We start from the raw sequence: 26,065 nt of genomic DNA, 5'->3' as shown, positions 1-26,065 counted from the left end.
TCCTCCTTTCCAAAGGTGGAGCCTCACCCACCCCCCCACCTTGAGGGTAGGCTGTTCTTAATGACTCACATGTGCTTCCGTGACTAGTTCACGCCCATGTGAGCCAGCCGACTTGGAAGTGGGTACTCCAACCCCACACAGCCTCCAGACAACCTCCACTGATGTCCTGACTGCAGCCTCCTGAGAGGCTCTGTGCCAGAACCACCCAGCTCCCGAAGTCCTGACTCGACAGAAACGATGTTTGTTGTTTTCAGCCACTGCTTGGACTCACTTGTTACACAGCAGTAGGTTACGAATACAGCTCCAACTGGCTTCCCAGGAGTCCCCCATTTGTTTGCTGCTCTTTGTTAAGGAGAAGCATGATTGCTTTTCTGCAAAGGATTCCCCATCATCTCCCAACCTCAGAGGCTCCATATGGTGACTGCCCCTCAATGCCTTACCAGGGCCGCCGAAGAGGTAAGAGGCCCTGACCTTGATCAGCTGCTCTTCTGGGAATTCCAGGGCTGTGCGCCTCTATGTGGTGAGCATGTGTCTGTGAACCCAGATGACAGGCATGCAGAACTCACGCCTCATAAAAATATTTTCCATGTATTTCCTTCCACTCCTGCAGCTTTCTGATGTCTCCACCTTACTGGAGGCTGTGTGTCCTGGGTTCTGACTTTCCCACCTCTCCCTGGACAGGGGAAGGTGGGGAGATGGTGAGAGTTCCCTGGAGCCTGGGGAAGTAGCTAGGACTGCCCCAGGAGAGGGCTGTGGGTTTGGGGAGAGGTGAGTGGGTCTCTGGGTCCTGGGGAGCAGGCATCTCTCTGGGGCCTGTACCTGAGGTCCATGTGTGGACGTGAGCATGGCTCAGCGTGGACATTACCAAACATGCCTCCTCCCCAGCAGAGGGGTCCCTCCCTGCCGGGCACCCCAAGGGCAAGTTTGGGTCCCCTAGGACAGACGTGTCCACCAATGTGAGTCACGACGTCTGCTTGTCTCTTTGCCACTGCAGGTCCCCATGTTGGGGCCAGATCTGTGTCTGTGAACAGTCAGCTGCCCAACGGGGTCCACAGAGCCATGGGACACACCCTGGGATTCTAGGACCACCCCCCATCCGAGCAAGACCCACAGCCATGGTGAGACGGGCAGGCCCCAGACCTCAGACCCTGACCTTCCTCTGCAGCGGCAAGCTGAGAGCCCGGCCCACAGGAGGGCGCAGCCCTGGGGCAGCTGGGGTGGCCCCACCTGCAGCAGAGGTCCCAGCCTCCTCCCTCCCACCCCCACTGTCTCCTGGGGCTCCGGAGGGGAAAGTGGGCTTGCGTGCTGTTTATATGCTCTTTTCTTAAAATCGCCATTGTTGTGAGAACTGTTCGCAGTTGTGATGACACGCAGGGGTGGGGTTTCCAGGGGGACGCTTGCACAGGCAGTGGCCTCGCAGCTCATCTGACCCCACAGATGCAGGACACACGCTGGGACAGTTCAACCGTTTCTTAAACACACACATTTTTTTTAATCGTTCATATAATTGTTAAGTTCACTTTTTACTACGTGGATGAGATGGGTGTGTATTACACTAGGGCTTCTGCTATGAGAGAGCTGCCACTGCTCCGAGAAATCCAACCCTCAGTCCCCTTTCCGAGTCCCACAAAAGCCACCGGTGGGCACTGCTGGGTTCCAGTCCTGGCTTGTCACTCCCTTGGGGGCTGTCTCGGTGGGGACCGGGAGTGGGGGCACAGGTCCCAACTTCCCCCGAAGCCCACTGCAATGGATCAGTACCCACCCGTGCTCCCTGGCTTGGCTCTGGGAGGTCACCAGCAGTGTCCCCGTAGGTTTCTGTAGATCGAAAGCCAGGGGCACTGAGGGCTGCAATCATCTGGTTTCTGAGGCACTGGCTCTGGGTCCTGCCTGCAAGAAACGCCTCATGCTTTCCACCAAGAGGCTGGCCAGCGAGGACTCGGCCCCAAGCACCCAGTCGTGGGGCGGGTCTGCCGTGGAGAAGAAGCTGCTGCTGTGTCCAAGCGGGTAGCCGTCCTCAAAGGCTGGCGCTGGGGGGTCTGGAGGTCCCCCCAGGCTGAGGGAGGGGGAGGAGCCCAGCCAAGGAGGGTCTTGGCAGGAGATAGAGCCAGGCCTCCAACCTGCAGGCTGGCCAGAGTGGGCCACCAGCCAGGAATGGAAGGATGGAGCAGGTGAGGAGGTGGCTTGGGAACCCTGTCCCCTACCCCCCGACATCTGAATCTTCAGGCCCTGGTCCCCCGCCCCCCAGTATCTACTCAGGGCTCCCAGAGGGGCACTTGCGGCTGCCACCCACGCACACTGCGCCACCTGTCCAGAGGTGAGCCTGAACGCCCTGTGACCAGGAGCAGTGTGGGAGCATCTTTTGACCAGAGCAGAGGGCACACGGGAGGGGGCTGAGGCTCCAAAGGGATATAAGGATGGGTCCTCCGAGGGCATCTGCAAAGCCTGGAGAAGGAGAGGAGGGACAGTGGGAGGCTGGCTTTCCCCGCACAGGTGCTGGGCCAGAAGGAAGAGGGCCCTTCTGGGAGGAGGGGCCAGCATGTGTCCACGCTGCCCACAACCGTCTAGAGCACGGCAGCTCGCTCACAGGTCTCTGGTGGAACACGCCCACTGCCCTGAAAACCCAGGCCAAGCCACACCCCACCACCGCTCCAGACAAGGGCAATGACCAAGGCTTCCCAGGCCAGCCGAGGGTGCCAACCTCAGGCCAGCAGGTCTCAGAGGGCCCCTGTGCCACCACGTTAAAGCGTGCTGCAGCTCCTACCCACCAGTTCCAAAAAGCACCACTGCACACGGGGTTCCCAGGGCTGGCCGGTGACAGGGTACCTGGCCCCCGCTGCTCAGAGGTCCTTCTCTGTCCAAGTCTGTCTTCCTCCGCCCCCTCCTGCGTGCCCAGCCCCTCTACCAGGGGAGGACATCCAGGTGGAGGTGGCTCTGCCCGCCGGCAGGAGCTGCCTCAGAAGACGTGCTCTAAGTGACAAGGTGCTCACAGCACAACCCAGCACAAGGACCTGCGTGTTCCTGCCACCATCGCTGGATTTACTGAGGTCGCCACCACGTCCACTAAGAGTGCTGCCAAGAGGGGACCCAGCCACCGCCAGCCTGGGGCCTGAACTGAGGGACTGTGTGCCACGCCCTGGGGGCTCCACAGGGACAGCCTGTGGTCAAGGCCTTGCCACGAGGACTGGACAGCTCGGAACGCGGAAAGAGAAGCTGAAGCTGGGAGCACAGGAGGGGAGGGAGGAGCGGGAGCAAAAGCTGCATCTAGACAAAGTCGAACAAAACAAAACCAAAACCCAGACGTGTTCTTGTCTCATCTCGGGATCCAGGCGCCGCGGTGTCCAAAAGGCCCCTTAGCCGGACATCTCCTCACGCTGCTCCTTGTTCCTGCGCACTTCGGCAGCGTGCAGCTCCTGCCGGGACAGGCGGGGTGGGCGGGGCCCTGCAGCCGGGAAGGGCGGGGTCCTGCCCCCCCCCACCCCTCCTGGGCTCTGGGGGCCCTGCCCTCCGGCTCCCGGGCTTTGGGGACCCTGGGGTCTTTTCCTCCCTAGACTGGCTCGGTCCCAGGTGCGGCAGATGCGACCAATGAGGTGACCTGGACCAACAGAGTGCAGCGGCAGGCCCGCGTCACGGACTCAAAGTGCGGCTCGAGGGTGGGGGCTGGCCCTCAGTGAGCCTGGGGTGGTGTCCAGACCGGAGCACTGTGACTCAGGGAATTTCCCGGGGAGTGCAGGCTCGGGGCTCCCCGGAACCAACCTGGTCCCGCTCGCAGGGAGGCTGCTCTGGCCTGGGCAGGGGCTCGCCTCACCCTGGCTGGCCCCAGTAGGACGGGGCGTCACGGGGAGGCCGGACTGCGGGAGCGCTGCTGGCGTAGTGGGCAGGCACCGGCCAAAGGCCAAAAGAAGGGGCTCCTGGGGGCCCCCTGCTTCGGGCCCCGCCCCCCGCTCGGGCCCCGCCCCGGCGCGCACCTTCTCGCGCAGCCGCTCACGCAGCGCGGCCAGGTGCGCCTCGCGGATCTCCTTGCTGAGCTCCATCTTATAGTTGAGCTTCTCCTCGGCCAGGCGGCTGAAGTTGTTGTTCTCCTCCAGCGCCTTGTGCAGCACCTCGCGCTCGTGCTCGCGCCGCTCGGCCAGCTGCTTCAGCACCTGCGCCTCCTGCGTCTGCGCGGGCGGCCGGGCGGGCGAGCTTGAGGGGCGGCCGCCCCGCCCCGCCCCCCTGCGCCGCTGTCCGCGCCCCGCCCAGTGCCCCGCGCCCCGCCCCGCCCCGCCGCCCAGCCCGAGCCCACCGCCTCCCGCCCACCGGGCTCGTCCTCGGGTAATGCGGGCCTACACTGTCCTGCGTCAGCTGTGGTGACCGCCTCATCCCCAGGCAAGCCCTCCCTGTCCACCCTCGGCCGCAGAGCTGCCCCCTCCCCGCGGGGCTCCGGGCGCCCCCGCTCCCTCCCGCTCCCTCCCGCTCCCTCCCGAGTCCGAGCTGCCCTCGGGGAAGGTGGCAGGTGCGGAGGAAGCTCCTGTGGGCTGTCGCGGAGCCTCCCCCGTCTTTTGCTCAAACGGCTGCCCGCTGAGCACAAAGCAGGTGCTTAATACACACCGGCTTCTGAGGTCCCTAAGGTGCCGGGGGCGGTGGAGGGGTCCCAGGGCCGCTAGGGAAGGGACGAGTTGGAAAGAGGAGGGTGGGGCTGCTGGTGGCCGCGGGAGTTGAGCCGAGGCGCCCGGAGGTAATCAGCCTCCCTCAGCCTCCTTCCGAAGGCTGCTGGGCTACGTGCCAGTCACTGCTAGTTAACCCTGAGAAGCCTGGGTCCCCAGGGCTCACCGGTCCTGCGGTAAGGGGGATAGAGCTGCTGCCCCTGCCCGGTGGGCTTGGGCACCAGGACAGCACTCCTGAGAGCACGTGCTTCTCTGCGTGTGTCTCAGTTTCAGAGGGCCTGGTGTGAGAAAGGGTGGGGAGGGGCCTGCTTCTCCCAGGGGTCCCCTGAGCTCCCAGCTCATGGAAAGCCCTTCCTTCACGCTCCCCTGCTCAGGAGGCTGTCGCCCAGCCTCCTCTCCCAGGGCCCCTCCTGGGGCTACCACCTGACCCCCCCACCCTGCCAGCATGGCCAAGGGTGCCCCTCGCGGTAGTATCCGGTTCCTGTCTCCCTCTAGCTGGCTGCCACTGAGGAATCCTTCCTCCCGCCTGTGTCATTCTGATGGCCCAGGAGGTGGCCCCGGGACCGTGAGACCCTCTGCTACAGGCCCACAGCCGAGCGAGTGCTTGGAGCACCCTGCACCTTGGGGACGCAGTCTGTGGCCAGCAAGGCCCCCGACCGTCTTCATCGGGACCCAGAGGGGTGGCCCCTTACCTTCCTCCGCCCCTCAGCTGCCTCCAGCCGCTTCTGCAGCTCCTCCAGGGAGGTGTCCTTCCTCTTGGGGGGGGAGGAGAGCATGGGACTCTCCGGGGACAGGTCGGAAGGGGACTTGAGGATGACCTCAAAGCTCTGGCCGGAGGCCCTCTTGTCCAGCTGCTTCACCTCCATGTCTGCGGGGCAGAAGCAGATGGGGGCTTCAGGAGGGCTGCTCAAGGAGGGGGCGGGCCGAGCACACACCCAAGTCAAGGGTTGAGTGGAGGGGTGAGGCTGTTCACGTGGGACCCCCAGGACCGGCCCCTCCCCGCAGGGACCCCTCTCCAGGAGGCAGCCAAGCGGGGGTTCACCGACGCCACGGGAGGGGGTAGCGAGGTCAGGAGGCAGCAGGCCCTGGCAGGGCAGCGGCCGGGCACACTCACCCCCATACTGGTAGACGGTGTTGGGGTGCGGCTGTGAGTAGAAGCAGGAGCAGATGAGTGACAGCACCGACAGCTCCTTCATCTTCTCCTTGTAGGCTGTGGGCGGGAGGCCAGCCTGAGCAGGCGCCGTCCCCTCGCACCTCCAGCCCCACCTCCGCGGATGCCCAGGCCTCCCTGCCTCTGCCCCCATTGCTGCCCCCCATGCGCCTCTCTGGGAGCCTGTTTACCTTGATCTTTTGTGTCCCACATCTCTGACTCTCCATGTCCCTCCCTCCCTCCCAGATGTTGGCTGTCTTTCCCTGGGCACGCCTCCCTGTGGGTGTCCTGCATTGGTCTTTCTGTTCCTGTCTCTGAGTCCCTGGTCCCCCTCTCTGTCTGTCTCTGTCTCTCTCTCCCTCCTTTTCTCTCTCTTGGCATTTCTGTCTGTGTCTCCGTTCATCCTTCTGTCTTTCTGGCTCTCCATCTGTCACTGCCTCTCTTTGTATCTTTACGTCTCCGTGATTCTTTGTCACTGTGTATCTTCCCGACTCTCCCCTCCCTCTGCCCCTCCACGTACTTCTCCTTCCTCCCCTTTCCCTCTCATGGACACTTGCCCGGTCGGTCGAGAGGTTACTGGGCCAGCACAAATGTAGAGCTTCTGCAGGCAGCACTTTCTTGGGCTGTGCACTTAGGTGAAGCCCTCAGACCCTCCTGTCTGCCCCCAGCCCACCCCCCATTTACCCTGTAGTGTGCCCACCGTGGGATGAAATCAGGTTCTCACCAGACACGCACTGGCTGCTCATCAAAAGCCAAAGGGACGGGAGCTGTCCGTTCAGCACCACAGCCCGCCCTCTGGCCTTGCAGGGTGAGCGCCCACAGCCTGTGTCCACACTACCCAACCAGAAAAGGAGGTAAGCCTGCTGAGGCCCTGAGCCTTGTCAGGGAAGGGGAGATGCTCGCTCTCAGAATGCAAATAATTGAGCTCTTTGTGGTTTGTTCATAGCGAGCCAGGCCCCAAAGTAGACACATGGGTCTGATGTCTCACTGGCTCTCAACAATCCTGTATGCCCAATACTGTCACCCCCACTCAGCCAAGAGGACACTGGGCCCAGGTAGCTGGGTGACTTGTTCAAAGCTCCTCCAGGGCAACCCCAGTTGGTCTGTGCTCTTTCCACCACTGCAGTAGGTCCCAAAGACTAGGGGGCTCAGACCCATGCACCTGCCTCCCTGGCTGGAGAAGCTAGTATAGGTCTCTAGAGGGACACTCCACGGAGAGCGACTCTGGCTTCCATGAAAGAGCATGCACAGTTACCCACAGCATTCTTCCAAGGGGCAGACAGGCTGGACAAGAAACTTTCTGATGAAATTTCACACAAGATAATGTTTTTAAATTGGTTTAACGTAAAATTGGGGAAAGTGCTGGTGTAGAAACAGGACACAGGACAGAAGTGACTCGGCCCTGTCTGAGGGAACAGCTTGCTGTGAGCAGGGTCCTCCAACAACCAGTGCAGAGAATGATGATATTTGATCTAAATGTCCTGATGACCCAGGCTCTTCTGGAGAGAGCCCAAGAAGTTGTGAAGGGAGCACAGAGGAATCCTGAGCAAGCAGCAGGGAGAGCCTTTGGGGTCTTGGAGGGGAAGCAGGGCAAAGACACATGACTTGGTCATTGGCTCAGGTGTGGGAGGGAGGGCCAGGTAGGCGTGGGCCTCAAAGGGGATTTTGGCCTGACTTGTCGATTTTGCTTTTTCACAAGCAGAATCTACTCGTGTATTACTTATGTCATTAAAAGTTAACTTTAGAAAGGAGGTTGAGGGGTACCTCCCAGGACGTGTGCTTGGGAGTTAGAGGAGGTAGGACCAGGCAGAGCAGCTCTCCAGGAACAGCAGACCAGGAGATATTTGGACATTCGGAGAGGCTGGGGAGGTAGCCAGGCCTGTGTTCAGAAGGGAAGGTGGGGCAGGGAGTGAGAGGGAGTCTGGTCAAGGGCCTACCTGGGTCCTGGGAGAGGCCAGGGAGGAGGGGCCTCGGTCTAACCCTGCCAGCACCCACCACTCCGGCAACAGACACCAGCCCCCTACCCTGACCTTTCAGAGAGTCCTTTCTCATCCTGTGTTAAAACCTCTGAAAGAGTTTACCTTACAGGCCAGGAACCTGGGGCCTCACAGCTGCTCAAGGCCCTCTCTGCCTCAAGCCTGAGATTTTTCCAGAAAAAGGGTTGCAAATTAATAACAGAGGAATTTTACAGACAAATGACAGGGGCTCCCTTCCAGGCAACTGTCACCTCAGCCTGGAGGGGGGCTGGTGGCAATTCAGGGGCAGGAGGGGGAGCTTGGGCAGGTGTGAGTGTAGGCAGGATAGAGGGGAGAGGGCTGGGGGCTGGAGACTGAGGTCAGAGTCTCCGAGGTCATGGCTTTGCCCAGGGGACAAGTGTCCAACTGGGAAGTGAGGGACTATGTCCTGCGGCTGCAAACAGGGATGCAGCTTGGCGTCTGGTGGTCGTGGAGATCCCCTGGGTTGGTGGCCCATGAGGACCTTCCTTCTCAGAAGACCCTTCCTCAAGAAGCCCAGTGGGAAGGGGCAACTCCCCAGGAGGGGGCTTGGGAGTGAGGCCTGCTCTGTGGTCTGGCTGCAGGTTAGAGGGGACTGCATGGCGGGTGGGGAACCGGCAGATTTGGAGAGAGTGAGCAGGGGGCAGCCTGCACGGGCGCTGGAGATCAGGGCTGGGCCCAGCCACATGCAAGACGGGAGGGTACGCCTGTATTTTCAGAGCCGGAGGGGCTTAAAGTTCCTCTCATTGCAGAGGGAAGAGGTGGAGGCCTGGACCTCTCCACAGACATAGCTCCAGCCAGGAAGCGGGGCCTCGAGGCATGCCCTCCCTTTTCTCTCCTCACCAGGACCTTCTCTTCCTTCCCCATCACTGACTACAGAAAGTCATTAAAAACAAATCCCTACCATGAACTGGATTGCTTTTATCCCCCCTTCATAGTAAATGTTAAACATGCAAAAATGCATATTGGCCTTTTGGATGATTACATCTCAGAAGAGCAAGAGTTAGAAGGCACCAGATCAGCCTAGAGCACCTGGTAACAACAATAATCGTGCCCAAGGGGGATGGGGTGGGCACATCACACCCTTCCTCCAGACTGACTCTCAAGACCAGCCAGCCCAGGCAGACACCCTCATCAGCCTCATTTCTACAGAGGAGGAGGTTCAGAGAGGGCAAGTGGCACCCCCAAAGTCACACAGCATGCCAGGATGGCAGCCCTGTCACGAGCCCAGGCCTCTGCACTTTCCTGTTGGGAGCTTCATGGTGGGTGGGGAGGTCTTCCAGAACTAGGAGAGAAGGGGGCCCACAGATTCCCGCTCACCCCTAAAAGGGCCCTGGAGGCTGCTGCTAACTGCCTCCTAACAGAGGGAGCTTGTTGCCACCCAGGCTGCCCCTCTCTCACTTGTCAGAGTCTCCTCCATCAGTGTCGGGAGCCCAACATGGCAGGCGTTGCCAGCAGAATTCACCTTTCTGTGGGAAATGTGGCTGCAACAGTCATGCTGCCTGGCATGGACTGGGCACTCACCTCTTGCCAGGCCCCAGGCCAAGCACTGTTTCCTGAAATAGCTTATCCAACCCTCAGAACAAGCCTAGGGGAGGTGCTGTCACTATCATGGCCACCCAGATGGGGAGATTGAGCCCCTGAGAGGCTAGGTAGCAGGTGCAAGGCCTTGCAGCTCGCCAGAGGCGCATAAGGGGATGAACGTGAGCAAGTCTACAAAAGCGCCTGAAGAACTGAGCACCTGGGAAGGACACCGAGACGCAGTGTCCTCAGAACGCGGCCCATCAGGAGGCACTCGAGGGAGAGGCAGGGGCAAAGCTTTGCAATCCGTGCACAAAGACGAGGCCAAGAGCAATCCTGCCGCGGCCACAGACCAGAGCAGAGGTGACGCTTCAAGGCCACTGAGGCACGCAAGTCTGCTCCAATCAAAGATGTGTTTTCAGAGAGAAGCCATAGCTGGTTCACTTACACCAATTTTGGCCACAGTTACCGGCGCTGTCACGTAGCCACTTCTGGGCCAGACCTCTCTCCTATCAAACTGTTATGGCCGGGAGAAGCTGCAGGTGAGCACAGGTGTGTGTACACGTGGGCTGCACCCTATAGAGGGCAGTGCTGGTGACAGAACATGGAAGGCCCAGCCCCATGTGATGTCAGCTAGGAGCAGTTCTCCAGCTGGCACTGCAGTATGTCTTTGCTGGCCATGCTGGACAAAACTGACCAATTGCACTCATGGTCTCTTCCTTTCTTTTTTCTTTAAAAAAATTTTTTTTTGTTTTGGCTGCGTTGGGTCTTGTTGCTGTGTGTGGGCTTTTCTCTAGTTGCGGCGAGCGGGGGCTACTCTTCGTTGCGGTGCGCAGGCTTCTCATCATCGCGGTGGCTTCTCTTGTTGCAGAGCACGGGCTCTAGGCACGTGGGCTTCAGTAGTTGTGGCACGTGGGCTCAGTAGTTGTGGTGCACGGGCTTAGTTGCTCCGCGGCATGTGGGATCTTCCCGGACCAGGGATCGAACCCGTGTCTCCTGCATTGGCAGGTGGGTTCTTAACCGCTGTGCCACCAGGGAAGTCCCATTGTCTCCTTCTTGACACCAGTGGTAACTACTTGGACACCCAGAACAATCCTGGGAAAAAGCATGGGTCAGCAGTGCCCCAAAGTCTGGCCAAGAAGAGGGTCTGGTGCCAGGAAGCTCTAAGGTTGGAGGGTCTGGGCCCAAGCCCTGATGGCCATCGATGGTGTGGCTTCGTCTGCGTCCCTCCAGCACCTAACCTCAGTCTGCTCATGTCAGAAGGATGAGAAGGAGGCCTGTTGTGCAGGGGTTTTACTAACGGGGTGAAAAGCTGATAAATGCTCCCAGGAGTGGCTGCCCACTGTCCCCCAGCTCAGGCACAGATGGTGAATGAGGACGCACAGACCTGCCCCAGTGTGGGACTGAGGCAGCACTGGCCACCCTCACCTGCTGGTCCCAGTATCTCTGGGGATGTCAGGGAGAGGGCAGGGGGCGTATGAAGTCCAGATGGGTAAGACCCCCAGATGGATTTGGGGGTGTGTGTGGTCAGTGACGCACGTGGTCCCCTGCCGGGCTCCTGCGGAAGTCACTGGGGGCCAGAACCGCCGGCCCTGAGGGGCGGGGTCAGGGCGTTGCACACGTGGGTGGGCGGAGCTCTGGCGCCTCAGGCCAAAGCGGGCGCTGCGGAGAGAGTCGAACTAGCTGGGGAGAGGGGATTGCAAACAGCCGCCCCCAGGGCGGAAGGAAGGGTGGGCGAGGTGACGGGGTGGAGGCGGGGGCCGCCCGCCCGGCTAGCCATCTCGGGCACCGAGTGCAAAGGTGAAGCCGGTCCTGGGAAAGCCAGACTGGGCAGAGCGTTCCTGGGGAGAGCGACCCCCGCGTCCTTGCCCCGGGGGTCGCCTGGCAGCACTCCCGCGTCCAGTATCTGTCCCGCGTTTCCCGCCTCGCCCGGTGCCCGCCCCTCCGCGGCAGCTCCGCGCCTGCTGCAGGCCCGGGAGGAGAGGGTCGTTGTCCTTGAGGGCGGTGGGTCTGCAGCTGGGGAGGTGGAGCGGCGGGGGAGGGAGGGGCAGACGCCCCCATCCTAGAAAGGCTCGGAAACGGCGGCAGCCCATCCCCCATCCAAACCCGCAGCGTAAAGGGCGGTGGCTTTTTCGACCGGGGCGGGTGGCACCGTGTCACAGAGGGTGGTCCCGAGCCCGCCGCGGCGAGGGGAGGGGGCGGCGACGCGAGGTGCGGGCGCGGCTCGGCTCGGCTCAGGTTTCCGTTTCCCGTCTTCTCGCAGCGCCCCCTCCCGTCCCCCGGCCCCTCCGTTGGCGCAGGGAGAGCCCGGGCCCCGCCGGCCCCGGGCTGGGACTCCTGCAAAGGGTCCCGCGCCGCTCCCTCTGACCCCCGAGAAGGCGCCGTCCGACCAGGGTCTGCGGTCGCCGGGCGCCTCCAGGGACCCTGCCCGCATCCCGCGAGCGCGCCCACCCAGGGTTCTCGGAGCCACCTTGAGGCAGTCGCTCCCGGCCTGGCACAGCGGCGCCCCAAGGGGCAAGGGCACCCCCGCACCGATGCCCCCACCCCGAGCGGAGCCCCTGCTCTGCGGCCCAAGTCCGTTAGGCTGGCGCCGCAATCCCCGCCTTATGGGCACCGGGTCTCCCCACCCGGCGGCCCTGAACCCCGTCTCCTGCGGTTTCCGCCCGGAGCGCGCCCGCGCCCTTGCAGAGCGTGGGGTCCGAGATGGGAAAACACTCCGTAATCGGCCCAGCGGTGGGCGAGGCCAGACAATAGCCTCTGCTCAGATCCGCCGCCCCAGGACTCCCGAGGCCCCGGTGCCTACCGGACATGGTGCTGGCCATGGTGCTGGCGGCGGTGGGCTTGCGGAGGCCGGAGAGGCGCGGGCGGTGGCTGGAGCTGCAGTCGGCGAATGCTGCAGTGTCGGGGAGGGGAGGGGGCAAGGGAGGGCAGGAGGCGGGAGCAGCGGGGAGAGGGAGGGAGGGAGAGAGAGAGAGAGAGAGAGAGAGAGAGAGAGAGAGAGAGAGAGAGAGAGAGAGAGAGAGAGCGCGAGCCTGGCTGCTGCACGGGCTGCAGCCGTCAGAGGGAGGGGATGATGGGAGGGGATGATGGGAAGGGAGAGATCAGCCTGGGACGCAGAGCTGAGCGCTGCAACCAGTTGCCCATCCTCCCACCGCTCACCACTTGGAGCCGGTGCCCCCCCAACCTGGCTTTGTGCACTCTCAGGGGGATGGTGGAAACAGCCCCCAATTCCCCAGGGTGGGTGCAGCAGGACGGGATAGGCCTCAACATCAGAGTGGGATAGGAGAGCTCTTCACTGAGGCCAGTGGAGGCTGGGCGGTGCCTTCTGTGCGCCCAGGCTTGTGCTGAGGGCAAAGCGAGTCATGGATGGTGAGGGTGGGGGCTGGTCTGGAAGGCCTCCAGGGGCATCCGAGAGCAACTCCTGAGGCAGAGAAGAGGGTAAATTGATGTGAAGAGGCCTAGAACAAAGGCTTTGGAGCGAGACAGAGACTGGAGCCAATCCCAGCTCTGACATCTACTTGCTGTGTGACTGAGGGCGAGTTTCTGACCTCTCTGGGCCTCTATTTCTCGGGTGTGAGATGAGACAATGGTGTCAGTCCCCAGGTGGTGTAGGAGAGAGTCGCACACTTGGTGAGTCGGTGGCATCCTGCCCCTCCCCCCGCCAGACTCAGGGTTTTGGTTGATACCCCCAAAGGCAGAGCTGTTCCCACAGTGACCATGTCACCTCTTTGGTGATGGGGATGGGAAGTCAGGCAGATGGAGCGTCATTCCCATTTTAGGGACGGAGCCACCGAGGCCAAGAGAAGTGCTGACTCCACAAGCAATGAAGTCCTAGAGCCAGAACTAGACCTCTGGGAAACCTCGGGAACACAGAGAGAGATGAGGAGGGCTCAGGACCTCTGTGTGCACACACAGCAAGCATGTGACTGGTTAACATCAGTCCTGTGGTCCACACGGGGTCTGGTCCACCGTGGGAGTCCCACAAAGCCTGCCAGAGCAGACGCTCAGTGCAAGTTCGTTGACTTGATCGAGATCCCCGTGCCTGCTGAGGGGGCTTGCTATGGCCAGCCTTCTTTTCCCCTTCTGCTCACCTCTCAGGACTCAGTACCACAGCATTTACGTGTTATGATTAATAGGAGCCTGGGCAGGCAGTCCCTATGCACAGTGTGTGACCAGGGTCCTCAGCTCCATTTCTGGCCCAGGAGTTTGCCAAGTCTCTGGGTCCTGGACTTCCCTTCCTTGGACTTTTGTGGGGGAAATGCCATTACTCTCAGAAGATGGGGGGTGTGGAGGTGAAGAGTGGGACTCCTGGCTCTGGGACTTGCTGCCGTCTTCGGGAAATCTACTAACCACCCCAGCCTGTGTTTCCTTTCCTCACCTGTAAGGAGTGGATCATAAAAGCACTTATCTCAGGGGTCGTTGGAAGGACAACCGTGTTAATGCCTGCATGGACGGTAGTACTGAAATGTGTGCCTAGTGAGCATTCAGCAAGTGTGTGGCCGGGTCTCCTCTTCTCCAAGCTCCCTGCTGAGATAGACACTCTACTGTCCCCTCACTGGAACAAGTGGGTGTGGGTGGATGCCAGTGTGTGCCAGGGGCTTCCCCAAGCATGATCTCACACACATCAGCCTAGACACTCATGTGGCATTGAGGTGCCATCAGCGGGAAAACATCTGGACATTAAACAGCCCACGAGACCTTCTAAAATCAGCCTTGCCAGCGACTGTGGGCTGTCACTTCAGCGTCAATTTCTTCCTGGTGCTCTTTGGGGCATGCTGGGGTCACCTAGACAAACACTTCTTTTTTTAAAAAATATTTATTTCGTTGCGCTGGGTCTTAGTTGCGGCAGGCGGGCTCCTTAGTTGCGGCTCATGGTCTCCTTAGTTGTGGAACGTGAACTCTTAGTTGCAGCATGCATGTGGGTTCTAGTTCCCTGGATCAGGGATCGAACCCAGGCCCCCTGCATTGGGATTGCAGAGTCTCAACCACTGCGCCACCAGGGACGTCCATAGACAAACACTTCTGACCACACAGAGCTGTGAAGACCCCTGGAACCTCCCTGTTGACTGCCAGCTGGTGCTGGGTGCTGGGGATTCAGAGGTCCCGCCCTGACCAGTGGGGGACATTGACCGGAAAAGCGGCTGGACCCAGAGGACAGTAAGGAGAGGAGCTGGTGGGGCTCTCAGGAGCCGAGTCACGGGCAAGGGGCAGCCATTTGCGAAATTTAAGGAGAGTGATCAGCTCAGACTCAAGTCTTAAAAAGACCTCTGGGTCTTTCGAGAAAAGGGGGGAAACCACAGGAAACCTGTCAGAAGGCTTGTGCTGTTGTCCGGGCAGTTGTCCGAGGGGGCCTGGCCCAGGCGGGAAGTGGAATGGAGACCTGGTGGGGAGGGAGGAGACGGCGGGACCCCAGGTTCGTGCCCGCGGGCGAGGACGTGCCGGTCACCGGGCTCAGGGTCAACGGAAGGGGCGGGTGGGACGTGGAACGCTGCGCGCCAGCAGAGCGCGGACCCCGAGGGAGGGGACCAGTTTCCGGCCGGAGCACTGCGCAACGGACCGGAATTGGGGGCGGAAGTGCAGCGCGTTCAGGGATGACTGCGCGCCTCAGCCCGCAAGGTCGGACCGGCTGCCGGCTGAGGACGCGGTGGTGGTGAGTCTGACGGACTGGGGCAAAGTCCTGGGGATCCCGGTCGTGGAAGGCTCCCCGCGGAGACCTTGGCACTGGAACCTGTGCCCAAGCGGCGGCTTCCGCAACTGCAACTCCCGGCAGGCCCCGCGCAGCCCTCGGGCCGCGCGCAGGCGATTTTGGCGCGCTGCATTGTGGGGCGCGTAGTGCCCGGCTCCGCGCTCGTGGAGGGGCCGGGCCCGCGGGAAGGGCGGCCTGGCGGGGTTTAGGAGCGCGGGGCTGTTAGTCCGAGTGTCCAGGCGAGACCAGGCCTCGGGAGGCTGAGTGGTTTGCTGGGCGCCGTACGGATTCGCGTCCCAGGTCAGAGCAGCACACGTGCTCTTTCGCTGCCCACCTGGGAGGGATGGGGCTGGCCCGTGGAGCGGAGGGTTGGGAGCCGCAGGGGCGGGGGGTCCCGACCGGCCCAGGCTGGGGGGGGCTCCGCTGGGAACTGTGGCCCTTCAAGCTCTGGCGGAGGTCAATGCAGTGTTATTGCGGGTGGAGCACGTGGAGCTGCATCTGGCCCCTCTCCTGTCGCCTCTCCCGGAGCAAGGTGGAGCTGCCTGGGGCGGGAGAACAAGGCAGGGCCGACACCTCTCCGAGCTCCTTGTGACAGGATGTCACAGGCTCGCCTTCGGACCTGTCTGCGGAGGCACTGCCTGAGGGGACTGGTGAAGTGGCCTGGCGCTCGGGAAAGGGTCGCCAAAAACAGTCTTGTCATTCCCGTCTCTGCCGTAGGGGCTCCCGTGCAGAACGTGTCCCAGCGGCACAGGCTGGCATAACTTACCTGGAGCGGCTGAGACCCTGAGATGTTCAGAGGGGGGTTTGTCTCGCAGACCCACACAGCCTGCGTTTCAGCCAACCTCTGTGTCCGCCCGAGACCGAGAGTAAGCCAGCATGCCCAAGATAACCCTGAATGGGGTGACAGTGGACTTCCCTTTCCAGCCGTACAAATGCCAGGAGGAGTACATGAGCAAGGTCTTGGAGTGTCTGCAGAAGGTGAGGCTGCAGACTGAGGGGCTTGTCCCCGGGGGATGGGTCAGAGTGGGTAGAGCCTCAGCAAGACCTAATGTACATGCACCGTCCTGTTTACTCCGGCCAGGTCCTACTGGTGAAGCTACCCTTCTGGACGTGGGAGTTGACCATAAATAGGGTTCATGTTTTAGGTGGGGTAGGAGAGATGCTAAACAAATAAACAAAAAGGGTAATTCTAGCCGGTGAGGAGTGCTGGAAAGGAAAGACATAAGGTGATAGGCTTAAGAGCGCCTTGGGGGCCTCTCTGCGCAGGTGGAATGTCAGCTGAGGCCCAGCGACGAGCAGCAGCCGGCTGAGGGGCTGGAGGAAGTATTTCGCACAGAGGGGCAGGTGGCGCCAGCCCTCGTTAGGGGAGGTCGTTAAACCTCAGAGGGTGCAGCTTGCTTTCTGCTGGGTTGCTGGGCATGCCCTCTTGTACCCTGCCCAAGCCCCCAGCCCTTGAGGGCTGCCTCTGTAGCTGGGCCCATGTTCCCATTCCTGCGGCAACTTTGCAGACATGCCTGTGTCTGCCCAGGTTTCCACTCAGGCTACTGGCTGAGAGCTGTGTAGGCCGTCAGATTCCGTTCAGGTAGTGTAGCTGCTTGGATACAAAATCAAACTCCTATTCTGGGGCTTGACACCTAATTAGTCATCTTCTTGTTTATATTAGACTGGAAAATACCATGGAATTTTGGGTAATGCTCTGTAAATTGTTAGCTAACGAGACCTGGTTTGATCTACAGCTCTTGGTTTGAGAGTGGAGAGGTCCTGCGGCATTTTGCGTCCCCCGCTGAGTGGGGGCAGAGCGGGGGGACGCTCTGTCACTCAGCCACCTGCCTCAGGTGGGCTGTGTGGCCTGCGGAGCCTGCCCCTGCTTCCCCGTGACCCTGTTCCCCACCCCATTTAGAAAGTGAACGGCGTTCTGGAGAGCCCCACGGGCACGGGGAAGACCCTGTGTCTCCTCTGCAGCACGCTGGCCTGGCGGGAGCACCTCCGAGATGCTGTCTCTGCCCGCAGGATTGCCGAGAGGGCGTCAGGGGAGCTCTTCCTTGACCGCGCCTTGGCGTCCTGGGGGAACGCTGTCCCGGAAGGAGATGTCCCAGGTGATGCCCCTTTTTGCCCCTCTCCTGGCCCCGGGCAGGGAGGCGGGGAAGGAAGGGGGGTTGTAGCTGCCACGTCACTTCTCGCCGTCCTGGCTGTAAACCTAGGGTCAGAGCCTTCTGGCCAAGTGAGGACCCTGCAGAGAGACCCACTGCACTCCTTCCTGTAGCGAGTATCGGGCATCCGATGCTTAGCTGTCCCCGGGCCGAGTTAGCTGAGTGCCTCGGGTTACTGCACATGTGGGCCGTGACCTGTCCTGTTCCCTTGTGCCGGGCAGCGTGCTACGCGGACGTCCCAAAGATCATTTACGCCTCCAGGACCCACTCGCAGCTCACTCAGGCCATCAGGGAGCTCCGGAACACCTCCTACCGGTGGGTCAGGCGGCGTCCACCCCTGCCTCGGGGTCACGGGGGTGTTCTGCCTGGACGCCACCCTGGGCGCGCACTGTGCTCTGGCTGTGGGGCTGCCGCCCTGACCTCAGGCTCACGCCCTGAGCTCCTCGAAGCCATCGGGGTGTCAGCTGTGGGCGTGGGTCGGGGCAGCTGCGCGGGGGGAGGCCCTGCCCCATGTCGGAGCCCCCAGCACTGCCGCAGGGGAGTTGGTGTCCCCTCCCCACCGGCCTCCCCCGAGAGGGAGCATGCAGGTGGCAAGGTCTCCCCGAGGCCTGCCCCAGTCTCTCGGCCTCGCCTCCTTGCTCGCCCTGGATGCTGACTGAGAGCGGGCCGTGCCGCGGTGAAAGCCCCTCTCGAGCCCGGGGTGGATTTCTGCCCCAGCCACTCCCTCTGGCTGCCCGTGCGGGCGTGTGAGCCAAGCTTCCCTGGGCTCCCGGTGCAGCCCACGTGGCTCCTGCCGCTGGACAGCACTGGGGCCCCCCGCTCTGATCCTTGGGCCCCCCAACCGTCTCCTCCACCAGGCCCCGAGTGTGTGTGCTGGGCTCCCGGGAGCAGCTGTGTATCCATCCTGAGGTGAAGAAGCAGGAGAGTAACCACATGCAGGTGGGCTCCTGGGGCGCCCACCCTGGCCTTGGTGGGTCTGCTGCTGCTGCGTGGGTGCTGCCCGGGCTTTGGAGCCCCCAGCTGTGCCCCTGGGGGACAGAGGGGTAAAGAGCTGGCGCGGGTGGAGCTGGCAGGGGGTGCCTGGCTGGGGCTGGGGCAGCGCTCGGCCGTCACACGAGCCCAGACCTCCTCACCCAGGTCCACTTGTGCCGCAAGAAGGTGGCAAGTCGCTCCTGTCACTTCTACAACAACGTGGAAGGTGAGAGGGCTTGGGGTGGTGTCTCCTGCCCACGGAGGGCGCGCTGCAGGGGGAGTGGAGTCTGGGCGCCTCTGGGGGCTGGGCTCAGTGGCCTCCTGGGCTGCTGGCTCCTGCCCCTCAGCGCTCCAGCCTGGTTGCTTCCCGCTCTGGGCTGTTGAGGTGCCTGAGCCCTGTCTCCTGATCAGCATTGGCGTGCGTGCAGAGGAGCTCACGCGGTGGGGCCGAGCAAGGGCCTGAACTGTGCAAACAGCGTGGTTTGTGCAGAGTACGTGCTCCCTCCTGGAAGGCTGGAAATTGGGCGCCTGCCAGGCAGGGGTGCCCACGTGAGCGGCCCCCAGTGCCCCCTGGGCGCTGGGTCTCTGGAGAGCATTTCACTCGTGGTCTCGGCTCATTCTGGGGGAGTCAGCCAGGGAGGGGGTTCTGGAAGCTCCTCCACATGTTTTTCCCTTTGCTGGTTCTGTGGTGCATCCTGTCACTGTGTGGGTGTGACGTGCCCTGAGCCCCTGGGGTCCTCCTAGTGACTCCTCCAGCCTCATCCAGAAACGGATGAGAGTGGAAAGCACAGTGTTCGTGACAACGGCCGGCCCAGGTGCGGCGTGGTGGTGTGACCGCAGGTGCCCAGGGCCCTGTGAAGGGGGGGTCTCTTTGTCTCCTGTCACTGACTTTCTTGGGGCCCAGAGTGGGGCGGCACTGGTGCCCTTGCCTCCAGATTCCTGCTTTTCCGCCTGTGGCTGTCCTTTGTGTCTGTCAGGACTTCTAGAGCCACAGGTGATGGCAGAGAGGCTTCTCTGTGGTGTGGCCTTTCCAGACAGGGCTGTGTGGCCTTTCCAGACAGGGCTGTGTGGCCTTGGGGGAGGGGGTCACGCTTCTGTGGGGTCAGGGTTCTCTCTGTTTCCTGCCTCAGGGTTGGGACTCAGACCCTGCGGTGAGCCGGGCCCTGGAGTGTTCACATTGGTGACCCACAGGCCACCGTCTACTCAGGTTGGGCGACCCCAGTGGGCCAGGCCTGTGCTAGGCAGCGGGTCAGGACAGCAGTACAGTCCCAGAGGCCTGAACTGGGAGTCCCAGCGCCCTTGGAGAAATGGAGGGGGGTTGCCTGATGCCGGCTTGGGCTCTGGCAGGCCGGCTGTGGGTAGGGCTGCACGGCTTGGCCTCTGGGGCGAGGACCCAGGGTCCCAGGCTCGTTCCTCACCGCCTTCCCCTTGGCGGTGTCCCTTGGTCTGGTGGCACCAAGGACCCTCAGGACAGCAGTGAAGTGTAAGGCTGAGGATGGCCTGTGGCAGCTGTCATGGCCCCGGGCTGGAGACTGCTGGCCGCCAGCTCTGCTGCCCCGTCAGCATCAGGCCTGTGGGTGTCGGGTCACCTGAAGGCTGGTCTCTTGTCCTCGTCCCCCCGCTACTCGGCCCTCTGCCCTCAGTCCTGCCTTCCCAAGCGCCCTGGCGTCAGGCCCGTGATGCTCGACGGAGCCGTCCCCCCTTTGCTGCACTGTGGCTGCCTTCCCCGTCCTTGTCCCTGGCAAAGGGGGTTCCAGGTGTCCTGTTGGCCACAGGCCAGAGCCGTTTGGGTGTGAACCGCTCCAGCCACCTTTCCACAGCAGCTTGGAGTGGCCAGCTTGCCCTCTCTGCTGGACCAGCCCTCACCTGCAGGGTCCTGCCCCTCACCTGCAGCAACCCCTCACCTCACCTGGAGAGTTCTTGAGGCGGGAGGGGCCAGGAGGCCAGGGGAGGGGTGGGAGCTGGGGGGAGCTTCCCGTCCACGGTGGAGGCACCCTTGGAGCTGCTGCGTGTGGGGCCCCTGGCTGCAGGTGCCCCCCACTGCCCCAGGCCCTGCGTGGCAGAGCAGGGGCTGCCCCAGCTGGCCTGCTGGCTCCGGCCTCTGTCCCCTCCCCAGTCCCTGCCCCTGCTCTGCTGTGCTCTCTCTGCCTGCTCATCGAGGGCGTCCACTCCCCGTAAACCGGCGCACCCTGGCCGTCTCAGCCTCCTTTGCCAGCTGACCCATGGGATGCAGTGGGGTGTCTCCAGCAGGTGCCCAGGCCTCGGAGGGGGAGAGGAGTGGGCAGAGACCCCAGGAGGGGTCTGAGAGGCGTGCAGAGCGGGAGCCCTGCCTGGCCGCGGCCCGCGGGGAGCAAGCAGTGCGGCCCGGCCGGGCCCCTCGCCCTCCTCTCCACTGTCTCCTCTTGACTGCCCTCTCTTCCTCGCCCCCCCCTCCCCAGCCCCCCTCGCCCCAGGTAGGTTACTGAGCTCTGGGGCTGGCCTGCTGCGGAGTGTGCCGATTGGCTGGTCTGTTGCTATGGTGCTGCTGAGTGGATGGCTCTTCTTCCATCCCCTGCCTGCTGTCTTGGGGGGGGGCACCCTGGGGGCGGTCACTGCTGAGGGCGTCTGTGTTCTGGTCTGTGCAGTTAAGGGCTGGGTCTGGTACCTGCCCCCGTGGAGCTGGGAGCCAGGGACCTGTGTCCACATGGGGCTGCCCTGAGACTCTGGGTGCTTATCAGAGGAGACCTTTGCTCCCATCCGCTGGGACAGGCCTGGGCGTCACTGGGTTATAGCGCTTCCCTGGCTGATTCCTGCGTGCCCAGCTGGGGGGCCCGTGTCCCTTCTTGAGGCCCGTCCTGCCCAGGGACACACAGCCAGCAGGGAGTGGGGCCTGTCGGGGCTGCATCCTGAGGAAGGGGCCCCGGGGCTGCGGGGCCTCAGGTGGGCTCTGCGCCTCCTGCCCGCCCGGCCCCGGCTCTGCACCCCTGCCCGGGCAGCACAGGCAGTGACAGCTCAGTGTTCCTGCTGCTGGCCGCGTGGAGCCTGGCTTCCTTCAGAGGGAGACTATGGGCTTGTTCTTGTGTGGGAGGTGAAGCGAGAGAGGAAGGGACTTGCTGCCAGACTGAAGCCTGATTGCAGGGCAGGTGCCCCGGGGCTCATGGGAGCCGCCCAGCCTGGAGAGCGTCTGGCGGTGACAGGCTGAGGGCCGGCCCCCACCCCACCCCACCCCGGGGTCTCCTCTTGGTGTTCAGCCTCAGGCCTGCAGCTGCCCAAGGCACAGAGCAGGGCTCCCTTGGGACTCGCTTTAGGCTTAGCGCCCTCCCCAGGAGCTGCCTGTTGCCAGGAGCCATTCCATCCTGGGTGCCTCCCGTGGTCCTGGGACTCAGTGGACCAGAGAGCCTGTGTTTACTCCCGCCCGTGTCCCCAGAGAAGAGCCTGGAGCAGGAGCTGGCCAGCCCCATCCTGGACATCGAGGACCTGGTCAGGAGTGGGACCAGGCACAGGTAACCCCCCCAGGGCTGGGCCTCCTCGACGTGCAGAGGCGGGTACGTTTCTTTCCTGCAGTAATGGAAGAAGTGAGACGCTCCTTCGTAGCCCCCAGCCCCCTGCCCCCGCCCGGTGGGCCTTTGTTCTTGGGGCGCCCAGCTCGTCCCCCCCCATACTGCCCCTCCTCTCCGACGCTGGCTGCGACCTCGTAGCTCCAGGGCTCCAGTCGTGGTGGCGCCTGCCCGACTGTCCTGCTTCTCACCATCTCATCCACCCGTCCAGCATCAGGCTTGGTCTTTTTGTTTTTGTGGATTTTTAAATGGGTGACCCACTCACACGATTGAAAACTGATGGTGTGAGGGGTGGCCAGCAAGCCCTCCCGCTGCCCCAGGCCCCAGCTCGCGCGCGCCCCGGGGAACCCTCCCAGCCTGCGCCGTGCCCCAGCACCTCCTCCCCCTCCAGGCTGTGCCCCTACTACCTGTCTCGGAACCTGAAGCAGCAGGCCGACATCATTTTCATGCCCTACAACTACCTGTTGGACACCAAGGTAAGGCCTCGGCCTGCGTAGCTGACGGTGCTTGATGGCAGGGCGTGTCCCAGGCTCGGGAGGGGCTGGCAGAGCCATGCTGGGATCAGACCTTCGCTTTGAGCCGCAGGCTGGCGCCGAGGGACCAGCCCCTCACCAGCCCGGGGCTGTGACTCGTTCTGAGCTCTGGGAGTGTGTGGCCTGGTAGGAGTGAGGGGACCCCGCGCGGCCGGGGTCCATGTCCCTCTCTCCAGCTGGACCCCGCGAGGCCGCCTGGGAGCATCAGCCCCAGCCTGGCGTCCTCCTCTCTTGCTGTAGAGCCGCCGTGCACATGGCATCGACCTGAAGGGGACGGTCGTGGTCTTCGACGAAGCTCACAACGTGGTGAGTGTCTGGGTGGCCTTCCCAACACCCCCTTTCTCCTGCCCAATTTCTTGCGCACAACAGCTGGGCCTTTCTGTCCAGACCTCCCCGCGTCCCACCATCAGGACCAAGCAAAACTGGGCAGGGTGGGCTGCCGGCCTGTGCCTGCCATTTGCACGCAAGAGCCCCAGGCCCTTCCTGCCATCCCCTTCCTTCTCTTCCCTCTTGTCCCCGGCGGCTGCCTCCCTGCTGCCTGCTCGCCCTGCCACCCCTGCCCTGTGGCCTCTGTCGGGGCCCAAGGACCACGTCTCCAGGAGTGCTGGGCCTTGGCCAGAGCACTGGAGGAAGGCCACCTGGGGAGCCTGGCATCCTCAGCCCCGCTGGGTTCCAGGCAGTTGTTGCCATGGGGACGGTGCGCCCATGGGCCAGATTCGGCTTTGGAGAGAAGCTAGAAGCTAGAGTTTAACGGGAAATTTTCTAACTATAAAATGTAGGCAGCTCAAGTAAAATTGTTTTCAAACACTGTCTGGGCCAGACATCCGTCTCTGGACCAGTTTGAGACCCGGCCTTGAGAACACAAGGTGGGGCTTGGGGGGCTCTTGCTTCCCCTCCCTCTGCCCCCCTCACCTCTGCCTCGTGGAGCGCCGTGACGGGTGTGCTCGGGCTCACAGGAGAAGATGTGTGAGGAGGCCGCGTCCTTCGACCTGACGCCCCACGACGTGGCTTCGGGACTGGACGTGATAGACCAGGTGCTGCAGGAGCAGACCAAGGTGGCGCAGCAGGCCGAGCTCCACCCGGAGTTCAGCGCGGACGCCGCCGGCTCAGGTGCGCTCCGGGCAGGGACCGCAGACCAGACGAGTGGCCCGTCCGCCCAGGGCCCTTCTTTCAAGTCAGCCTTAGGGGCAGCGCCAGCCTCTGTAAGAGTCTTCTTGGCCTCACAGATGGGGCTGGGGGGGTGGGTACCGCCCAACCAGTCAGCACTTTCTCAAGTCCTTTTCACCGTTTCCCCGGGGGTGTGAACTTGCCTCTACTGCATAGAAGTGAAAACCAAGGGTGTCAGCCGCAACAACATTTTGTAATGACCTGCGGGCATCGTCCACAGGAGCGACGCTCAGAGAGTCATGTCCCGCATTTTCCTTTTGCAGCAGTGATTGCAGTGTGTGTAGAAATCTTTGGTGGGCGCAGTTAGTTTGTCCAGACATTCTGCATGGCCTTTGTTAGTGTTAGGAACCCACCTTTTGCTCACCCAGACCACTTTGTAGCAAGCGTTTCTACCGTCGAGTTGCTGCAGGTTCGTAGCATTTGTGCCCTGCCCTGTGGACGTCATCCACGTCCCGCCGTGTCCTTCACGCGAGTGTGGGGCGGGGCGTGAACAGCCTCAGCTTCCCGGTCCCTTTACGGTCACACACGTGGACAGACTCCAGAGGGCGCGGAGGCCCCTGCTGCCGCCAGGCCGCCTGCTTCCGCCCCCTCTGCGAGGGTCTCCAGGCCTCCTTTGACGCGCTCACAGGTTGTGTTGGGGGAGAGAGGGTTTGTAAACGGCTTTGTGTGTTTAGCACAGAAGTTCTCAAACATGTTGGCTTCAGGACCCTTTATGTTTTATACTTTACGATCTTGAAACTTACTGAGCTTTGTTTATGTGCGTTACATCTATGGATAATTAGTGCATTAGAAGTAAAAACTAAAAAAGTAAATAACGGACAGTTGCGTGTCAGTTTCCTAGGGCTGCGTTAACAAAGTACCACAGGCTGGGAGCCTTCAACAACAGAGGTTTATCCTTTCAGTTCTGGGGCCAGACGTCCACGTGTTGGGTGTCAGCCGGGGCGGCTCCTCCTGTGAGTTCCCGGGGCATGTGCTCCAGGCCTCCCTGTCCCAGCTCTGCAGCTGCTGGCTGACCTGGGCTTGTAGACGCCTCGCTCCGTCTTCACACTGTGTCCTCTCTCATAGGGACGCCTGTCACTGGAGGAGGGCCCAACCCAGTCCTCTAGGACCTCATCCTGACTGACCATATCTGCAAATAAGGTCACATTCACAGGTGTCAGGGTTTAGGATTTGAACATAGCTTTCTGGAGGACACAATTCAATCCATGACATGTTAACATAAATAACACTTTTTTGGAAAAATAACTATATTTTAAAAATTAGAAGAGTGGCATTATTTCAGTTTTGCAAATCTCTTTAATATCTGGCTTAATACAAGGTAATTGGATCTCGTAACTGTTCCTGCTTTGGGCTGCTGTGATACTACACATCATGGCTGTATTCATTTCCTAGTGCTGCTAAAAGAAATTTCCAGACTTAGCTTAAAGCAACACAAATGTATTATCTCATGGGGCCCAGAAGCCCAGGATGGGCCAGCAGTGCTCTTCCTTCTGGAGTCTGCAGAGGAGGATCCGTTTCCTGGTCTTTTACAGCTTCTAGAGGCACCACGTTGTTTGGCTTGTGACCCCACGTCTCCGACCTCTGCTTCTTCGGTCTCCTCTGCTTCTGTAAGGACCCTGCTGTTCCATTTAGGGCCACCCCGGATAATCCAGGATTATCGCCCCATCTCAGGGTCCTCAACTCCGTTGCATCTGCAGGTCCCTTTGGCCGCAGAGCTGACCTATTCGTGGGTTCCAGGGATTAGAACACGGACTTGTGTGGGGACCAGTATCAGCCTCTGGGAAACTACACTGTATATTTGTGAGAGAAAGAAGGAAAAAGGCAAATCGTGTATCAGTAGGAATAGCAGTAGCGGCAGTAGCAGCACCACGAAAATAGGTTGACTCTGCAGCCGTCCTGGACGGGTCTCGGGCCGGGTCCCTTGGCCCGCTGTGCCCTGCTGCTTAGGTGTCCTCGTGGATGCACGGTCCTGGCTTCACCGTCTTTACCTGCGATGGGAATTTCTGAGTCAGCTGCTTTCGACCCCGAATGCATGTGCCTGAGTAAATAGGTCAGCATTTCTCCAGGGGCGTATCTAGGAATGGATTTTCTGATTGGCAGTCACATGCGTCATAAACCTTGCTGTTTTAAAATTGTCTTTTACTTTTAAAGTTGGATGTTGTTCTAGGACTTTTTTTTCTTTTTAAAGCCCAGTAATTTTGCTGCAGTTTGTCTCAGTGTTGATTTTCCGGATCGATGTACGATGAGCTCTTTCAGCCTGTAGTTCCAAGTCTCCTCTTACCTGGGGGGGATGTTGTCCCACACGGCAGCGCTCAGGGCCCAGCCTTGGCTTCGGTTTCTGCTCCAGGGATCATGTCGTGTCTCTTCCACCTGAGTTCAGAACCTGTCACTCTCTCAAATCCTTTTGTCTCTATTTTTCTTTGACTTATAAAAATTCCCCCCTTTCACCATCTGTTTCTTTTAAGATGATGTGGCATGTATCTACTTTTGTGTTCTTCTAATTTAATCTTTATTTCTCAAGTGTTTTTTTCTCCTAGTTGTGTCTGAGTTCGTTGCTTCATTTCTGAGTTTTAGAAAACCTGGCTCGTGTTGTTGTTTCATGTCTTATGTCCTGTCCTGACACCGTCATCTTCTGTTTTCTCACCAGCTCGCAGCTAACTTGCTACAGCTGCTGCGTGCCTTCCCCAGACCCCGCGGCCGATGCTCTGCCCCA

General features: G+C 61.3%; 2 protein-coding genes across 12 annotated transcripts in view; one reads left to right on the top strand and one right to left on the bottom strand.

The window, feature by feature from the left end:
* Window positions 1-3,170: 3,170 nt before the first annotated feature.
* STMN3 (stathmin 3) lies at window positions 3,171-12,130 on the bottom strand. 3 transcript variants are annotated; one of them, XM_068565753.1, is made up of 5 exons: window positions 12,112-12,130; window positions 5,758-5,853; window positions 5,336-5,511; window positions 3,966-4,157; window positions 3,171-3,410 (listed from the first exon to the last, which is right to left on the bottom strand). In XM_068565753.1, exons 1-5 carry the CDS (start codon window positions 12,128-12,130, stop codon window positions 3,351-3,353), a joined length of 543 nt encoding a protein of 180 aa, XP_068421854.1. In that variant the 3' UTR covers window positions 3,171-3,350. The 3 variants fall into 3 exon arrangements, with proteins under 3 accessions (XP_068421854.1, XP_068421853.1, XP_068421855.1); XM_068565752.1 differs by lacking the exon at window positions 12,112-12,130 and adding an exon at window positions 6,518-6,539; XM_068565754.1 differs by lacking the exon at window positions 12,112-12,130 and having other exon boundaries at window positions 5,336-5,535; window positions 5,752-5,860.
* A 2,746-nt stretch (window positions 12,131-14,876) lies between these two features.
* RTEL1 (regulator of telomere elongation helicase 1) overlaps window positions 14,877-26,065 on the top strand; it is a 28,302-nt gene continuing 17,113 nt past the window's right edge. For 8 of the 9 annotated variants that reach the window (XM_068525087.1, XM_068525086.1, XM_068525090.1 and 5 more), the window contains exons 1-10: window positions 14,877-14,958; window positions 15,712-15,972; window positions 16,895-17,090; window positions 17,366-17,459; window positions 18,002-18,083; window positions 18,282-18,342; window positions 21,523-21,598; window positions 22,044-22,128; window positions 22,426-22,491; window positions 23,142-23,295. In XM_068525087.1, the coding sequence (XP_068381188.1) occupies window positions 15,871-15,972; window positions 16,895-17,090; window positions 17,366-17,459; window positions 18,002-18,083; window positions 18,282-18,342; window positions 21,523-21,598; window positions 22,044-22,128; window positions 22,426-22,491; window positions 23,142-23,295 (916 nt within the window). In that variant the 5' untranslated portion in view covers window positions 14,877-14,958; window positions 15,712-15,870. Of the gene's footprint in view, window positions 14,959-15,141; window positions 15,295-15,711; window positions 15,973-16,894; window positions 17,091-17,365; window positions 17,460-18,001; window positions 18,084-18,281; window positions 18,343-21,522; window positions 21,599-22,043; window positions 22,129-22,425; window positions 22,492-23,141; window positions 23,296-26,065 lie in introns of those variants that run through there. The other variant, XM_068525085.1, reaches the window with a different exon arrangement.

This window comes from Eschrichtius robustus, chromosome 16 (assembly GCF_028021215.1).
Source record: "Eschrichtius robustus isolate mEscRob2 chromosome 16, mEscRob2.pri, whole genome shotgun sequence".
Classification (NCBI taxonomy): Eukaryota; Metazoa; Chordata; class Mammalia; order Artiodactyla; family Eschrichtiidae; genus Eschrichtius; species Eschrichtius robustus.
This window is presented reverse-complemented; position numbering and strand designations above follow the sequence as displayed.

Coding starts and splice junctions, on each gene's coding strand:
- STMN3 (XM_068565752.1), bottom strand. CDS start 6,539: ATGAGCAGCCAGTGCGTGTCTG. Junction 5,512..5,757: donor CACCGTCTACCAGTATGGGG/GTGAGTGTGCCC, acceptor TCTGCCCCGCAG/ACATGGAGGTGAAGCAGCTG. Junction 4,158..5,335: donor CAGCTGAGGGGCGGAGGAAG/GTAAGGGGCCAC, acceptor CCGCCCGCGCAG/ACGCAGGAGGCGCAGGTGCT.